Source organism: Danio aesculapii, chromosome 16 (assembly GCF_903798145.1).
Source record: "Danio aesculapii chromosome 16, fDanAes4.1, whole genome shotgun sequence".
NCBI classification, from domain to species: Eukaryota; Metazoa; Chordata; class Actinopteri; order Cypriniformes; family Danionidae; genus Danio; species Danio aesculapii.
Genome location: NC_079450.1, coordinates 47,776,501 through 47,793,657, shown reverse-complemented (window position 1 = coordinate 47,793,657; position 17,157 = coordinate 47,776,501). Strand labels below are relative to the sequence as shown.

The following is a 17,157-nucleotide window of genomic DNA, read 5'->3' as shown; positions in this document are numbered from 1 at the left end:
GAGGTGAAAACGTCGCTGAACTTGGGTGGGTGCCTGAAGAACTGAGTTGAGGGGCAGTGTCTTGATTGTCCTATTGAGTCAAGACAATGGTTTTGACCACACTAGCCATGCCTTTAGGCTCTGTGCAAGGGGCAACAGGAAAACAACAAACTTCATCTCATTTCTGGTGTGTGGTTCATGATTAATTTGAGGACACCAAACACCAACAAACAAATTGGCCATTGGACTAAGAATGTTGTGAAAATAATCACTCTCATTTTCACAGTCAACAACAAATGCCAAGCACAACAACGAATGAATGAATTGAATGATCCTTTGCAGGGCTATAAAGGCATTTACGTAAAGTCTATCTGGTCCCTGGTCAGATTATATCAGAGTTTGTAGGAAAATCAAATCACACTGCTCAGACATTCCACACAATCCAGCAAACAGTGATTGAACATGTTCAGTCAGGTGAAAACAAACTCCAACCAATGGCAACACACTTTGACAGGGGTAACACTCTTATCCTACAAACTCTGAGAGACTTGTTTGTTGGCATTCATCTGTGCGATGTGAATTGGCCTATACACATCCAATCAGTGTTTCTATAAAATAAGGTGGAAGCTCTTACATTGTTTAAAGGATCCACACTGTATCTTCGTCAGGAGAAAAAGTTGCACATCCTTAAGATTGCCGGACGCCCCTATCTCACGCTGTAGAAGATTCCGACACAAACGTTTTCAGTAGTAAAGAACAGTTTTGTGTATTTATTTAATAATATATGACTAACACCTACTGGTGTTATTTTTGCCCCATATACCTTAAATGTTAACTTGCAAAGATGCCAGATGACGCACACTTTGAATTGGCATACAAATGTACCAAAGGTAATAATCATTCAATCGTTATAGCTGATTAAAATACTTCCAATGTTTAGTTTTAAAATAACACTCCATAACAATAGACTGTGAGCATTATACACATGGAAAAAATGTAATGAGACAAAATAACTCCATATAACTTTTTAATTTAAATGATTTAATCTGTTCATTTCTCATAATGCTGTATAACAAAACAGTTACAGGATTAAAATTAAGTGCATGTTAAACAAAACTTAAGGGAAAATTTTCAAGCAATATTTAAGACATATGTGAGTATTACAGTTGAAATTTACAAACAATCTGTTTGTAACATAACCATATTGCAACAAACATAAGCAAGATAGTAGAAGTAGGTTAAGTGTTATTTAAAGATGCTCTCTGGACCCTTTTGTAGTGCTAAAACTGCTTAAATCTTTTGTCTAAAAATTGTTCCCTTTTAAACAACTACTTCATCAGAAGTAGTTTTAATACAGTGCATTTTAAATAATAATAAATATAGGGTATTTGAGACAAATCAAACTATCAAGAACAAAAGCTGCTTTTCCACTATCAGGCTGAACGCTCCGCTTTGCGAAACCGTTCCCGTCAGCATGGACAAGGTTTCATTTTCCACTCTGATGCTGATGATGGAGCTATTTGAAATGTAATATAAATGTGCCATTCAACAACAATATGAATGAAGATCAAATACTTCTGTTTATAGAACTTCTTTTTTTATCTGACATTTAATTAGTTAAATAAAAGAAAAAAGAAAAAGTGCTTCAGCTTAGCCTGCTTTGGAAAACAATTGGCAGTCAGTGGCCATATCACGCACACGCACTCTACCAACATCGCTCAACATGGTTGTCTAAGATACCAATCACACCAAAACACATTTTTGTGAATGGCGCCTTTTTTAATGGGTTTTTCTCTGTGGTTCTTAGTAAGCCAGTTGAACCACATTTCTGAATTTTCATTGCCAATCGTAACAATTTTGAATTTACACAACCAGCTTAGAGCCTCAGGGATCAGTTAGAGGCTGCATTGACCTCGCCCCAGATTCTAAATAGGTTTCTTTTGTCAGTGAGCTTGTTGCATGCTGTTTATGTGCACCAGGTGCCTCGCGTTCTAACCGCCTGTTGCGTCTTGAGTTTTGGACGGAACGCTTTACGTACATGCAATTGAAAAAAAAAAAGCCAACTCAAAAGCGCCCAAGGTCATGCGCTCCAGCACCAAGAACATTAATATAGTGGTTGCCCAGCCACATAAAAAGCTCAATGGTCTGATTTATAATATTTGAGTCGAGACCAAAAAATTAACAAATACCATGGCTGTATCCAAAAATCGCTAAAACTACACCATAGGTACTGCATTTGAATTTAAATTTACAACTCGACCGTTAAAAAAAAGTATGTTCTATACAGTATGAATTCGAGTAGGATGAATGAGACTCAGATGTACTACATCTGATATTTTGTCATGATCACGTGACCTACCCACATCAGTTGCATTGCTTCCCTCCCATTTATGAATTCTCTCGCAGTGCATCTTGGGATAGTATAGCGTGCATCAGATGCACACTTTAGAATCTCGCCGGAAGTAGTTGGTCATCCAGGTACTTCTTGCATACTGTTTTTTGAATTTTATGAATTCTGACATACTATTCAGCTCACATACTGTTTTAGCCTACTATATAGTATGAAAGTATGCGATTTCGGATACAGTTCATAATTTTTACATTTAATATTTGAATAATTTAATAATAAACTTATTAATGATTATGGCTTATATGATGATTTAAAGTGGTTACATTTTTGTCAATACTTAAGTTAAATATGTTTACTTACACCTGCACATGTCCTCCCATCAAGTTTGTTTTTTTACAGATTAACTTTTGCGTGGGAAGTGGCATACACTAGTGATGGGAAGTTGCAGAAGTTTTCTGCAAACCGGATCTTTTAAAAGGTTTGTTTCAATGAAGCGGTTCAAAAAAACTGATAATTTTTTGCTTCAATGAACCGTTTTTTTACGCTACAATGTTGCAAAATCATCACAATGACGTAATGACAGTCCTCCCATGTTAGAACTCAACATATGAAAAATATATAGTAAGCAATCAGGATTTCAGTCAGTTAAAACACCACCATAATCTGAAACGTTTCTTACAATTACATTTTGACACTTAAATGAAGCATGGTTCACTTCCTGTTTAAATACCATTACGATTTTCTGTTATTAAATAAACGTATGTTTCGCCAGATCCTCTAATTTAAGCCGCAGCAATAATAAGTTGTTTAAAAGTTTGGTTCAGATGGTAACTGTGCTGTTGTGTCAGTCACAGGCTGTCGTGTACCGCTTGTGTTTGGTTCACCACCTGCTGAATCATGCATGTGCAGTATTATCAGTTAGCCAGTTCTCAAATCTTATCTCAGTGTACTATTCTAATAACTGGAAAAAACTCGTGAAATTGGTTTATCTTGAGTCAGAAGGGGTATCAGGCATGTTTAAAAGTAAGTAACTTGTGGATAAGTGCTTACTGGAGAGGTGAACAATTTCAAACGATTCACTAAGAAGATCCGGTTAAAAAGAACAATTCATTCGTGAACGGCCATCACTAACGTACGCACATTCACACCCTGTTTTACGCCACATCTATAAAGGAGACCCCAACACACTGGTCTTTTCAAAAGTCAATAAACGGATAAGTGCATTCGGTGTGATCGAGGCCTTACCCTGCCTTTAATTCTGGGCAGAGAAGATTTTGCAATCATGCCGCATCATTCCCAGCTCATGTGGAATTAAAAAAGGAACAGTACCTGACTGTTGTTAGAACCATTCACCCTGACATTGCAAAAGCAGCTAATAATTTGGTAAAATGGTAAAACATACCATTTCAAAACAAGGAAATTAAGGTATTACATTCATGAAGTATCACACAAATGTGTTAGCCTGTAGGACAATGCATTTCTGTAACTTTGGTCACTTTTTATAAAACCAGTCAAATTCTAAAAGTTTCTTTCTTTTCTATATATATTCATAATTATATAATCATCTCTTGATAAAGCTGCACCATACTGATCCCTACCTTCACCATAGTGCTTTGTTGGCTTGGAAAGCTATTATTCTAACTAGCTTTTCTTAGAGATGTTCAGCTTCTTTTTGATGTAATGTCCAACCAGGGCTTGTGGTCTCTGCTGGTAGTTATTCAAGACATCATGAGAGCTGGTCAGCTGATCTCCTTTCTGCCTGTCCAGCAGTGTTACACACACAACCGCAGCTGGAAAAACAGTAAAAAAGTTCCGTCATACCGTCACATGGCCTCATCCACAATAAACAACGTCCATCAGCAGACTTAATGTGTGATAAAGTAAAACTTAGGTTAAACTAGTAAAACTTCCACATATCAACTGCAATAAAAATCATAAACCTGTACTACGTCTTATGCAAAAACCTTTTCCCATCTGTATTAACCTAATTCAGAATTTGCTGAAAATGAATGAGAATTACTCATTAGTGTGAAGAAACATACCTCGAAGATTGCTCAGTTTGCACATGGCGGCAAACACAGATGATTCCATCTCAATATTACGAACTCCAGCAGCATAGGCTTCAGCAAGATAGTTCTGTTTATCTTCTTCACTGTATGAGCAGAAGGCACCATCCAGCCGAGCTTGACCTGAAAAAAAAAACCACATAAATGAATGCTGTTATTCTGAATTTATTTTCAAAGAAAAATAAAAGTCAAACATATCACAGTTTCCACAATACTGTGAAGCAAGACAATGTTTTCAAGCTATGAACACTGAAAGAATCATTATTAATGATTTTGTACCAGTAATAAGTTTATCATAATAGAACAGTAAATCAATATATTAGAATGATTTCTGCAGGATCGTGTCACACTGAAGACAACACATTATTACTGAAGGAGTGATAATGCTGAAAATAAAGATGTGAATCAGAGAAATAACTGAAACTACATTAAACAAGAAAACAGTTGAAAAAGTGTACAGTTTTTACTGCATTTTAGATTAAATATATGCAGTTTTTGTGAGCAGAAAGCTTATTTTAAAAATCTTACTGATTATACATAATAGATGACGCAACGGTGATCAGTTTGCATTTATTTCTCTCCATTATCAGACCATTTGTGAGGTTTGAGTTTGTAAACAGACTGTATACACTTTTGTTGAACGTATCTGGTAGCATTAATTGGTCATACTTTTAAAACATTTGGGAAAAATTGTTATGCATATAATATTTACACAACAGTTCATTCTGAATCTGACTGACTGAAAGCTGTGTGATATTTTAGTAATAAAAGCAATGATCCAACTACACAATCATGTGTATCACTTCGCCTGCAGAGTGCCAAGAGGACTAAAACCACTATAGTTTGACTAATACTGCAGCTTTTGGACCATATAATGCATGTTTGAGAATGTTGTTTAGATATGTGGTTTATTCATAAGAATAGTGCGTGTTTGAATACATGTTTCAATTGTTTCTGAGATGGGACAGTAGGGTTCATAGTTCATTCCCTGCCTTTAGGAATTACAGCAGATTCTGGGATTTAACGCATGTCTTTATATTGTTTTAAATATATTTATGAGCAATTCCATCCAAATGTCAACCTTGCCATTAAAAAAATTAAATTTTAACCAAAATAGAGAAACCGTTTCTACATTTTTTGTGTAAGCAAGTATTTTACAGTCCTTTAAAAATACTCAAATGTATCTGTCAATGTTTTCAAACTATTATATTCGATTTACCAAAACCACACAAGTGGAAATTTCACATCTGTCACATCCATTATGCAGAGATGTCACATTGGTAACGACACTTTTTCGTCATACATGCAAAAATGTTAAATAAAATAAAATCTAAAATTTTTGTTCAATAGTGATTGTTGATGAGCATTATTTATTTTGGGTTGTGCAGTTTAATTTGCGGAATTGTGCTGTTTAATTTGCGGAGTATGTTGTACACTGTAAACTCACAAACTTTTTTAGTCACATCCATAATACATGTTTATTTTCCTCACTTAAAACCTAAAAATTATTTACTGATTGATATTTTTCTGATCCCATAACTCTGTGGGGTTTGTTGTTTTGGAAAATATAAACAGATGTTTCAATATATTGTTAACATTTACTTTCTCTGTGAATTTATGTCTTAAGTTTTTACTGCAAATGTCACATCCATAACGCTGGAATTGCTCTTATGTATTATTAAATAAATATTTATTTCTTTTGTGTATATCTAAAAGCCAATATTTGGTCCCAAATAAGTTTTACAACTCTATATTGAACACGTCATGATTTTCAATAGAAGCTGGTGTTATGAAATTGACAGATTTTGGCAAAAACCCAAACAATCCAAACATACAAATAAAATAAAACAAAACAAAACAAAACAATTCTGAAAGACTTGTTAAGTGTAATAGCAATGGAATGGCAAAGAACTATTAAAAAAAAATTATTTAACACTTTGTAATACTTTGTATTTTTGTTGGTAATGACAGCTTCGGGTCCTCTTGTTTGGAGAATGGAGTCACATGCATTGTTCACGTGTGATTTCTTTCATCATCGTCTAAAGATCTTGATGGTTCTGTTGGTCATCTATCAACTCTGATCATAAGTTCTTATTTTTTATTGGGTTCAAGTCAGCTGATTGGCTGGGCCATTCTAGCAGCATTTATTTAGCTTTCATCTTCTTCATCCTGGTATTTTAGGTGTTGGGACTGAAGCAGCTAATATTAATTTACTCTGACAAAAAGCAGGTTTGCTTTCTAAATATTGAGAGATTTTGGCTGCTTTCTGGCCTTAATTTCTTAAATAACTTAACCTTAACCTAATTCTGAAATAATTTGTTTTATTTTCTTTCTATGTATGGATTACTTTGGTTGTTACTGACATTTGGTGTACATTCAACAGCACCTTTAATAATATAATTTCTGAGAAAAATGTTGACGTGTTAAATACTAAATAATACATTTTACTTGCTGTGTGTGAACATACATCATGCTGCATGACAACTTGGACATTGTAACCCCGCATATTTATATTGTTGCCTGTTAAAAGTTATTGTTCAATAAAGGAGATTTGATATAAATTACAATAGAATTTAATTAAAACTACTTTGTATTGCTTAATGGTGCTTATAGTGATTGAAAATTCTAGTTACATTGTTATGCCAACAGATGGTAATGGAGATAGTATAATGATACAATACGGAAATGAAGCAAACAAGTCAATTCTCCTTAAGGAGATTGTACATGATGCAAGAAAATAATTAAAAGAATGGTTCTAGAGTGATATTTATGAATTAGCAGCAACTTTTGTCCAGCTGTAAATACGATCGACTTAATATGAATCTGTGGTGAAAGAAACTAGTTCCTCAACTTTCTCACACAAAAGGGTTTTTAAGGCACTCTGTGGTTGATTTTAATTTTTATTTATGTATTTGTTCTGTCAAACTGTTGTATAAATGCCACATCACTTGAGTAGCACTGCAATATGGCTGTCTATCAGCACTGTTGTGATTACCTGCACAGTGCACTCATGTGATATTGCTCATATATTATGGCTGGGACAATAAATTGATGTATTGTGATTCATGGATCAATTTTTGGAATGCATCACAATTCTTCTGGAATTAAATTTGAGCATAGATGTTAACAGCAGATGGCACACTAGGCTAGTAATTATTTCATATTAATTAATACACTCTTAGTGAGCACTAAGAAGAGTGCTTGAGCTTTCAGCCATGTACTGTAAATTGGCTTTTTTTTCACGGATTAATGTAAACACAGCTCACTATGAACACTCATGTATTTCACTTAAACTTTTCATTAACCATGGACTTTATTAATGATTGCTTTACGTTCAGGTGGTATGGGGTAGATTGTGGATGTTTGTCAAGTATTCAGCTCCATCTGGTGGTAAAAACTAAGCTCAGAATCGATTTAAGAGAGACTAGCAATGCAATAAAAAAAATTCAGAATCGACGTAAAAGCTATTATGTGCAGCTCAGCAAACCAAGTAGCTAACCTCTGTGAGGTGTTTCATCCTGTCAAAAAATGACTAAACCTCAAGCCGATAGCCAAATGTTCACTGACCTTCACTGACTGAGTTGCTGTACTGAGTCTGAACAAGATTACTCATTAACCCTAATAATGCAAGATGTGTCTGCTTCGGTGACATTGTCATCAAGATTACAGGATGTGAAAATTGCACTCAAAGAGCAATCATCCTTGCCAAAGAAATAAATCCTTTTTAATGAAAATAAAAGGATAGAGATCTAAAAAGAATCTATGACTGATCATTTAATGACTAAATGCAACGACTAATATATAACTGTGACATCTCAGATTCATACACTGGCAATGTGTGAATCCATGAGCAAACAGATGAAGGATTAAAAGTCCAAATTTCAGTTTCAAAGCAAATTCAACGAGCTCTACACGATCCCAGCTGAGAAATAAGCGCTTTATATAAATGTATGTATTTATTTAAATAGCTTATTGTTTATTGCGCCCTTGTTTTGCCTTTCTCTTCTTCATTGGATTATCATTCACAGTGCATTTTAGGATTTTAAAACCATTAGCAGCGATTCTTGTACATTTGTTTTCAAAGATATTACTACCTTCATAGAAGTCAAGAGTGCACATTGTGTTTCCAATGACGATCTCAAACTCTCCAAGCTCTTTTCCACACTGAAGCAGCTCCTCGGCAAGTTCCTTATCGAGTTCTGTGCTCCTGACCACTGGTTTACCCAGAATGGTCTGCTCAAGACGAGGCTGGAACAGAGAATCTACTGATTGTTTGGTAACCACTACAGTCCCTGGCTTCAAACCTGATAAATAAAAGACAGAAAAAAAAACTCAGGAAATGACCCCCAAGGTTTACAACATCAGGGTTAGGTCTGTTTGAATTCATGGGAACACTTTTGGATTAAGCAGGTAAATGGTAAAAGCAGTCTACCTATTCCACCTGAAGTTCCAATGCGCACTACGGTGACATCGGTGCAGCGGGCATGATACAGCAGCTTGATGAGCTCATGCAGCATTATAGAGATTGACGGAATGCCCATGCCATGCTAGAACAGAGAAAATTTAATGTAAATATTCAAACAACACTGACTGTCATGGTAGTACTGCCTGTCAATCAAACAGCTGCAAAAGGTCAATTGCAAAAGCTGTTGAAGAAAATAATACTTTAGTTTTATTTTGGCTTGAAAGTGCTTCAAAATTAATATTAAAACGCCACATTTCCTTCCTTTGTTTTTGATAATATATTTAATAAATCATTAAACAAAATCTATAAAGAAAATAAAAATTGTAATAATTTTTAAAATAAAAATTAATTAATAAAAAATGTAATTATATTTACCAATGGCTGCTAAAGAGCTATATGTTGTTATTTTAAGGGGGGTGTATTTTTATGTTTTATATTTTGTTATTAATTTATTTACATTTTTTGTTTTGTACATATTTTTAGAAGGAAGACTTTATTAAAATTGTTTACATTTGTAATAATAAAGGATTTGTTCACTCATAAGAAAATATATATTTTAATGGTCATTGTTTCTGTTTTAATATAAATTATGAAACTGCAATATTTTTGGAGACAATATCATACCATGAAAATCTCATAATTACAATCATAGTACAAGCTAAATTCTCAGCAGCTATTACTAAGGTCTTCAGTAGATAGTTTATGCAACCAAATAATTCAAAAGAATCCGAACAAGGTCAAAGGAAATGAAACTTACGCAACTCTCTATTGCACAAGTTTTGTAGAAAAAAATCAATAATCAACTAAAAAAAGACGCAGAATGCAATGTAGTGTAAATATAAAAAAATACTTCTGAACCTAAATTCTGATTTAACCAATTCCAGCTGAGGAAAATCAATATATGTAAACAAACCTAGAGATGGTGATCGTACATGAATCATTATAATATGCTGATTTGCTCCTTCATAACCATTTATTGTAAACAATATACACATATTTTATTAGTTTTTCATTTTTTAAAAATAAGAATGACACACTTCTTTAGTATTTTTTGATTACTAGAAGGAACAATAGTTTAATGCTGATAAAAATGTTTAATCGCTTTCTAAATAAAAAGTATAACTCCAAATGTATGGTAAATGTACATGTGGAGAGTTCACTCACGCTGACAGACAGCACAGGTCCGACTTTGTACATGGCATAACGATCAGTTCCTGCACATATATTTGGGTATTCTGCATTAGGGTCCACCAGTCCCAGTTCTTTGGCAATGTATTCAGTGAAAGATTTCATCCTCCATGGACTTCCCCCTACACACACAAACTGAGACGAAATGTACATCCAAGTAAAACAGAGACACATCTCTCTCAATGAGACACATTTTAGTATTACAGAACTTGAAAAGGAAGTGAATCTTACTTTGACATCTCCAAACATCTTTGGCAAATCGTGGGTTGATGTTCCCAAGTTAAAATGGTAAAGGATGTCATCTGTCATGGAGTCCAAGTGGGGATTGTTTACATATATTGACCTGTGAATTGAAATATATAAGTTAAATATATATATATATATATATATATATATATATATATATATATATATATATAAATTATATGAAACAGGTTAACTGTTGGTTATTGTGGTTATTGTATTCCGAGAACGTTTCACCACACACCATAGTGTAACAATCATGACTAACTGTACTGTATGTGTAACCCAAGGGTCAGAAGAAGGGCGCTGTGTGAAACATTAGTTTTTTTTTATCGTTTCTCACAAGACTTAATATCTTTCTTATGAAACTAAATTCCATCAAAATGTCAAGTGTCATCTAGGCATTGTGCTTTACAATGCTTTAAGTTGCGTAACATATATATATAAAATCTTTTAATACATTACTGAATGGCATACCAAACGGAAGAGCTTAAAGTCCATTCACATGAAGGAAGAGCAAGATTTTATACATACCCATCGCATTTTCCATTTTTCTCTTCACCCAGCGGCATTTTCAGTTTCCTCCTGAATGGCACATCAACAGACACTTACTATTCGACGTTAAAACCTTAAACCATGCACAACTTTTGTCTGACAATAAGTTTGATAGACAGTATTCCAGTGAGAAGTGTTCATTACCGTATGATTGTGGTTTATGACCGCTTGATTTAGTGTCCACTGGCAAGGTTACTTGATTAAAATACCGTCGGTGTCGGTCAGTTGTTATTGCCGCTGCTGCTGCGGTGAAACATCCGGCAGTGCCGCTGGTCTACGTGACAGCGCTACACGAGCATCGTGTGTTTTTTCACAAAGCCCGCCTCCAACGGAAAAAAACAGGTTAATAGGAGCAGCAGATTGGATCGTTGAGAAGTCCATCATAGCGATGGGGTGGAGAATTGTTTCTATAGGCTGGATACTGGTGTGCGTGCGAGTACTGACGTCATACACAATACGCAAAATCTGGCTATTTGACAGATCCAACAAAAGTCTTGAATCCATTGTTAGTCTCTTTATTTTATTGGCAAATTTTACATACACAAACAGAAGTTTGCTAAATCATCTCCAACATTTACATTTTTTGTATCGATTTTGATTTCTTTATTCCATGAAATTGTTGAAAAGCAAAAAAATCTCATTCATTTTCTTTTCGGCTTAGTCCCTTTATTAATCCGGGGTCACCACAGCGGAATGAACCGCCAACGTATCCAGCATGATTTTACGCAGCGGATGCCATTCCAGCAACAACCAATCTCTGGGAAACATGCACACACGCATACTCATTCACACTACAGACTACCCAATTCACCTCTTTGGACTGTGGGGGGAACCGGAGCACCCGGTGGATACCACGCGAACGCAGGGAGCAAAAAAATGTGAGATATGAATTTATAATGTATTTTTGATTCCCCTGTTAATTCTTAATATCATTGATTGTAGAAATACTGTACATTATGCTTTGTGAATTTACTTTTTTAATTAATTTTATTCATTCATACACTTTCTTTTTGGCTTAGTCCCTTTATTAATCTGGGGTCACCACAGCGGAATGAACCAACATAATGAGCTATAACTATTTTGTTGTTCTGATGCTCTAAACCCTTTTCTTTGATCTGAATATATAGCCTAATCTGACTGGCCTCTTTATTAGGTACACCAACCACTTAATGCAGAATGACATTATGCTATGACATATGGCAGCAGTTCAGTGCATTTAGCCATGCAGATGTGATCAAGACCATCTGTAGATCAGAGGGGGGAAAACGGTTATTTAAGGGTTAGTTCACCTAAAAATGTTGAATACAGTTATTAATTATCCTAATGCAGTTCCAATCCCCTAAGAGGTTCCTTGATCTATAGAACAGAAATAAAGATATTTAGATGAAATTCGAGACCTCCCTCATTCTCCATAGTCGATCAGTCCAAATGTCTAGAAAAGGAACCAAAACAGTCAAAACATTCCACATTCTATGAGACTTCTGTGGTTCAACTGTAATTATGTGAAGCTTTAAGAACAAAATTGTGCACAAAAAAAAAGGAAACGGTAAACACTGTTCACCTATCTTCTCTCCCACTTTAAGTTGTAAGGGTGAGCGTTTACTATGGGCAGTGGGATTTCCATTAGAGTCAGTGCAAGTATTGTATTGCCCACAGTATACACAAACTCTGAACTGATACGGAAGGCATTGGCAAACAAAGTTTTTCCTTTTTTTTGCCACAAATGTGTTCTGGTGTTTGAAAGTCTTAGGATTTTTGCTTTCTTTGGAGGATGAGGGAGCTCTCAGATTTCATTTTAAATATTTTAAATTGTGTTTCGAAGATGAACAAAGGTCTCTGGGGATTAAAATTACATTAGGTTGAGCAATTAATAACATAATTTGCACTTTTGGGAGAACTTTTTAATGTTGTATGGGTATTAATGCTACTTATTTACTAATACTTAATCTAGCATGGCCTCCATACTCACCATGTCTGAATACAACAAGGGAGGTGTTGGATCAGGAGATTTGGATCATGAAAGTGTAATCATTCAAAAAAAAAAAAAAAATTTGAAAAGCTAAAGCAATAACGGCACACTCTCATGTACAAACGTGTTGCACCTTTGTTGAATCAATGCCATGAAACAATAAGGCAGTTTTAAATGCAAAAATGGTCCAACATTGATTAGCAAGGTGTATCTAATAAAGTGTCCAAATTCAACATTTACTTTTACTTGGAAAAACAAGGTTCTTTGGAGATTAGTGATGGACGAGCATTCTCAATACATCAGGTAAAAAAAATATTCCAGATAAAAATCCTCCCAAAAAATAATAAAGTGACGTGTTAAACAGCATGGTCGCAGTTGTACAATGTGACAATGTGTGCAATGACAAAATGTAGCTATTACAGCAGCACATGTGTGATACAGATTTGCATGTGTATGTTCTGGTTTACAAACAGATGTTTTTAGTTTTACTCCAAATTCACTTCATAACATTAATCAAGTGTGTGAAAGAACTTCTTTTAGTAAATAAATGTAATATCATATCAGAATGAGGTAGAAATCACAGTAATTTATAGTTTTCTACACAAAGTTTTTGTTGATTAGCAATATATCCTAAATATACTTCATTCTAACATAAAGAAACACCATGAGGGCATGAGGAACTCAAATAGTCAATGTTTTCCGACAGTTGTGTGTTTATATTGTCATATTTGATCAGTTTAAGTGTTTCTATGTACTTTCTACGCCACTACACTTCTATGATGCTCATGTGGATGTTATTGTGCAGTTCTGCCCTCAATCTGCCAGTATGTACACTCCTGATCATAATCTTAAGACCAGAGGAGAAGTATTCACAAGTATTCACATTTTGCTCTGGTGGATCATAACCCGATTATGAAGTGCTTCAAAATGCCACAAGAAACCAGAGCAAATGACAAAGAAAGAGAAAGCAGGCAATGTACAGAAAACTTTACTTATATGGCTGTTGATCAGCCAATCAAAAGTTCATGATCATAGCCCTAAAAAGTTTTGTGCAAAAGTATGGCTTTGAATGTCATTCTCCATGTTGTAACACTGTAAGGACCTCCTGATGGCAAAGGTAAAAAGACTTTATCTTTTTGAGCATAGCAAGAGGTTGCCAAGGTTGGACGAAGTCATTTTAAGACAACCCTAGGTATCCAGGCTTGTATGCCTTAATATAACACAAACGATGACCCTTTGAGAAATATGTAAGAAAAAAAAAAAACACCACATATTTACATTTTTTTAAAACCTATTTATTTTTGAGTATAGGCATCGACATTGGTTTTGATGACGTAATCTGGGTATTTACATTACATTACATTTACTTTACATTATAATAAAGAATACAAGTCTTGATACCCAGGGTTACCTTTGAAATATCCTTAGAGTCATGGGGCAAAAAAAGTTCAGTGTTTGCCCCTCCCATCTCCAAAAAAAAAAAAAAAACTCAGTGACCAGTGTTTCTCAACCACGTTCCTAGTGGACCACCAGCACTGCATGTTTTGGATGTGTCCTTTGTCTGTCACACCTATTATAGGTTGTGTTGCCTCTGTTAATGAGCTGATGATCTGAATCAGATGTGTTTGGTTAAGGAGACATGGAAAATGTGCAGAGCTGGAGGTCCTACAGGAACATGGTTGAGAAACACTGACTTAGACTGAGTCAGAGGATCAGATGGGCTGTCCATCATGACACAGGCTGATCACCAAGCCAGATTTTCAAAAAGGCCCTTTTTGATGCTGACTGCAGTCCAATGGCCTTAAACCTGCATCTGTGCAAGAAGAGATTAAACATCTTCAAATGCCATGTCTCCTCCCGCAAGACAAATTTGAAAATTTGGAAGCAAAGTAGCACCAAACAGGGAACCTTGAACATAGACGTTTCATTCTCTGATGAAAAAAATCGAACCTGGATAGTCCTGATGGCTTCCAACACTACTGGCATAACAAGGAGATCCTACTGGAGACGCTTTCTTCTACACAGCACAGTGAAGGAGGCATTCTGGCATACCCTCAATGTGAAAATCAGCAAAGTTGTGGGGCATCAAACAGGGGCTGGCCACGTGGGCATGTTGCATCTCATTTGTCTGTGGACCCTCGTCTGTGCTGTAATTACTGGATCCTTCAACAGGATGACATTTCAGTTCACAATGCCTGCCTGATGAAGGACTTCTTCCAGAAGAACAATATTGCACTTTTGGACCATCCCATCCTGTGTGTTCCCCTGATCTAAATCCCATTAAAAACATTTGGAGATGGATGGCAAAAAAGTTTTTAAAAAATGCCTGTCAGTTCTGCTCTTCATGAAGCAATCTTCACCAGAAGAAACAATGTTCCCACCAGACTCCTGGAAACAGCCGCAACATGCCAAATCAAATGTTTGAAGTGATCAACAAGGACAATTGAGCTACTCACTATGGAGTCCTTTTTTGAAACTTTTAGCTCTGTTGTGGGTTTTTGGCCTATGGTCTTAACGTTGTGATCAGCTGATGGACAGCGATTTGAGTTTAAATGAAGTATTTTATACATTGACTGGTCTCTCTTTTTGTCACTTGCCTCTTGTTTTGACATTTTGTAGTAGTACTTACAAACTGGGGTCTGTTCTTCACACGTGGATTACTCAATTAGCTGGATTTGGTTATTGATGATTTGACACAATCCAGGATCGTTTAGTTCTTCAAAACTCATCCGAGAGTTGTTGTCATAGCAACAGTTCTGATAGCTCAATCCTGTTCAGGAGTAGGTTTATTTCATATAAACAGGATTAGATCAGCTCATTTCAAGCAAAGGTAATACTAAAAGTAAATACCAAATGCTGATATTTTCTTATAGTAGAAACCTATAGATTACAAACTTGGTAAAATAGTAAAAAAAAATATATACACACACATATACATATACACATATACATTTTTAATAATTAATATTATTTAATATTAAATAATATTTATGTTTATATACATAAGCTTAAAAGTATATATAAATAAAACTTATGCAATCTGCATAAAATTTCAAAAACAGGGTGGTTCTCCCCAAAGGGATCAATGAGAACATTTATTACATAGATTCTTTAGATACAAATGCGTACTATTTTAAGATACTGATCCAGCTTTAGTACATTTTTTGTATGATAATAGACATGCACAATATTCAACAGTTTGTTTGTCTTTATTTTTTTTTTAAATTATGCAGTCATGCAGACGTTTTGAGAGCTAATATACCGGTGATTTGATCCTTCGCAAAAGTTGCAGACATTTACCAATATCAAAATGCTTTTTTGATGCAAAATTAATTTAAATTCCTTGCGCAAATTAAGAAATTAAAATAGGCATAGGCTTCTAAAACGTAAAACTAAATAAATTGCTAAATACTTTTGACACATGAAAGTGTAAAGCCTGCAGCCCAACATATGTGGAAAGTTATTGCGTATCATATTTAACAAACAGTTTACTACGTATTTTATATAATTTTGCTCACATGGATAATTGAATATTAATCAGATGATGTCATTACACTGATGCGCTGTCAGCCAGTCATTGCATTGCTGATCATGGTTTTGAGTATCGATAGACCAGTCCTGCACAACACACGCAGCGATCTCAGATCAGTTCATCCAGATATTTTAATCTGATTCGTGAACTTGTTTGAAGAACCAAATTAGCCAGAGATCAGTTACCAAGATTAAAAGATCCAGGATCTGCCAAATCATCTTAATTTAAGCGAGGTATGAAAAACGGACCTCTGATTACAATCCACCAGCACACAATATAAATATTTGTAATTTTTTTTTTGGTCTCAAGATTTTGATCAGCCGAGTGTATGAAAAAATGTAAGCTAAACTTAGTGGTTTAAAAAAAGGAAAATATAATACAGACCTTTTTTTTTATCTCTCTTTGGATACATATATCTTCACTCGATGACCAGAAGGGCAGAGTATTATGGAGAACATAATTTATACATAATTCAGTATTCTTTTTCACTTGTTCCACGCACAACTGACTCAACTTCAAGTGATTTAAACCTTTAAATATTTCTTTCTTTTGTACTTATTGACCTGTAATCATTGATTCAAATGTATTGTATTTGTTTTTTCTAGTACATCAATGGTTACAGGTTTCCAACTTTCTTCTTTTTGGGTGCTTAACAGAGAAAAGAAACTCAAAGGTTTAAATTAATTGAGGTTAAGTAAACAGTGAGTAAATGTGGGTAAACTATTCCTTTAAGAGACTATTCCTTTTTGCAACTGGATATTTATAAAAACATGCACAAAATTATGAAAATCAAATAAGCAGAGAATCAAG

General features: G+C 34.8%; 1 protein-coding gene across 1 annotated transcript; it reads right to left on the bottom strand.

Moving 5' to 3' along the window:
- Window positions 1-999: 999 nt before the first annotated feature.
- Window positions 1,000-11,136, bottom strand: upp1 (uridine phosphorylase 1). Its single transcript, XM_056475510.1, has 8 exons — window positions 10,991-11,136; window positions 10,826-10,876; window positions 10,280-10,391; window positions 10,025-10,183; window positions 8,828-8,942; window positions 8,490-8,699; window positions 4,372-4,518; window positions 1,000-4,119 (listed from the first exon to the last, which is right to left on the bottom strand). The coding sequence occupies exons 2-8, from the start codon at window positions 10,861-10,863 to the stop codon at window positions 3,971-3,973; spliced, it is 930 nt and encodes a 309-aa protein (XP_056331485.1). The 5' UTR covers window positions 10,864-10,876; window positions 10,991-11,136; the 3' UTR covers window positions 1,000-3,970.
- Window positions 11,137-17,157: the final 6,021 nt, after the last annotated feature.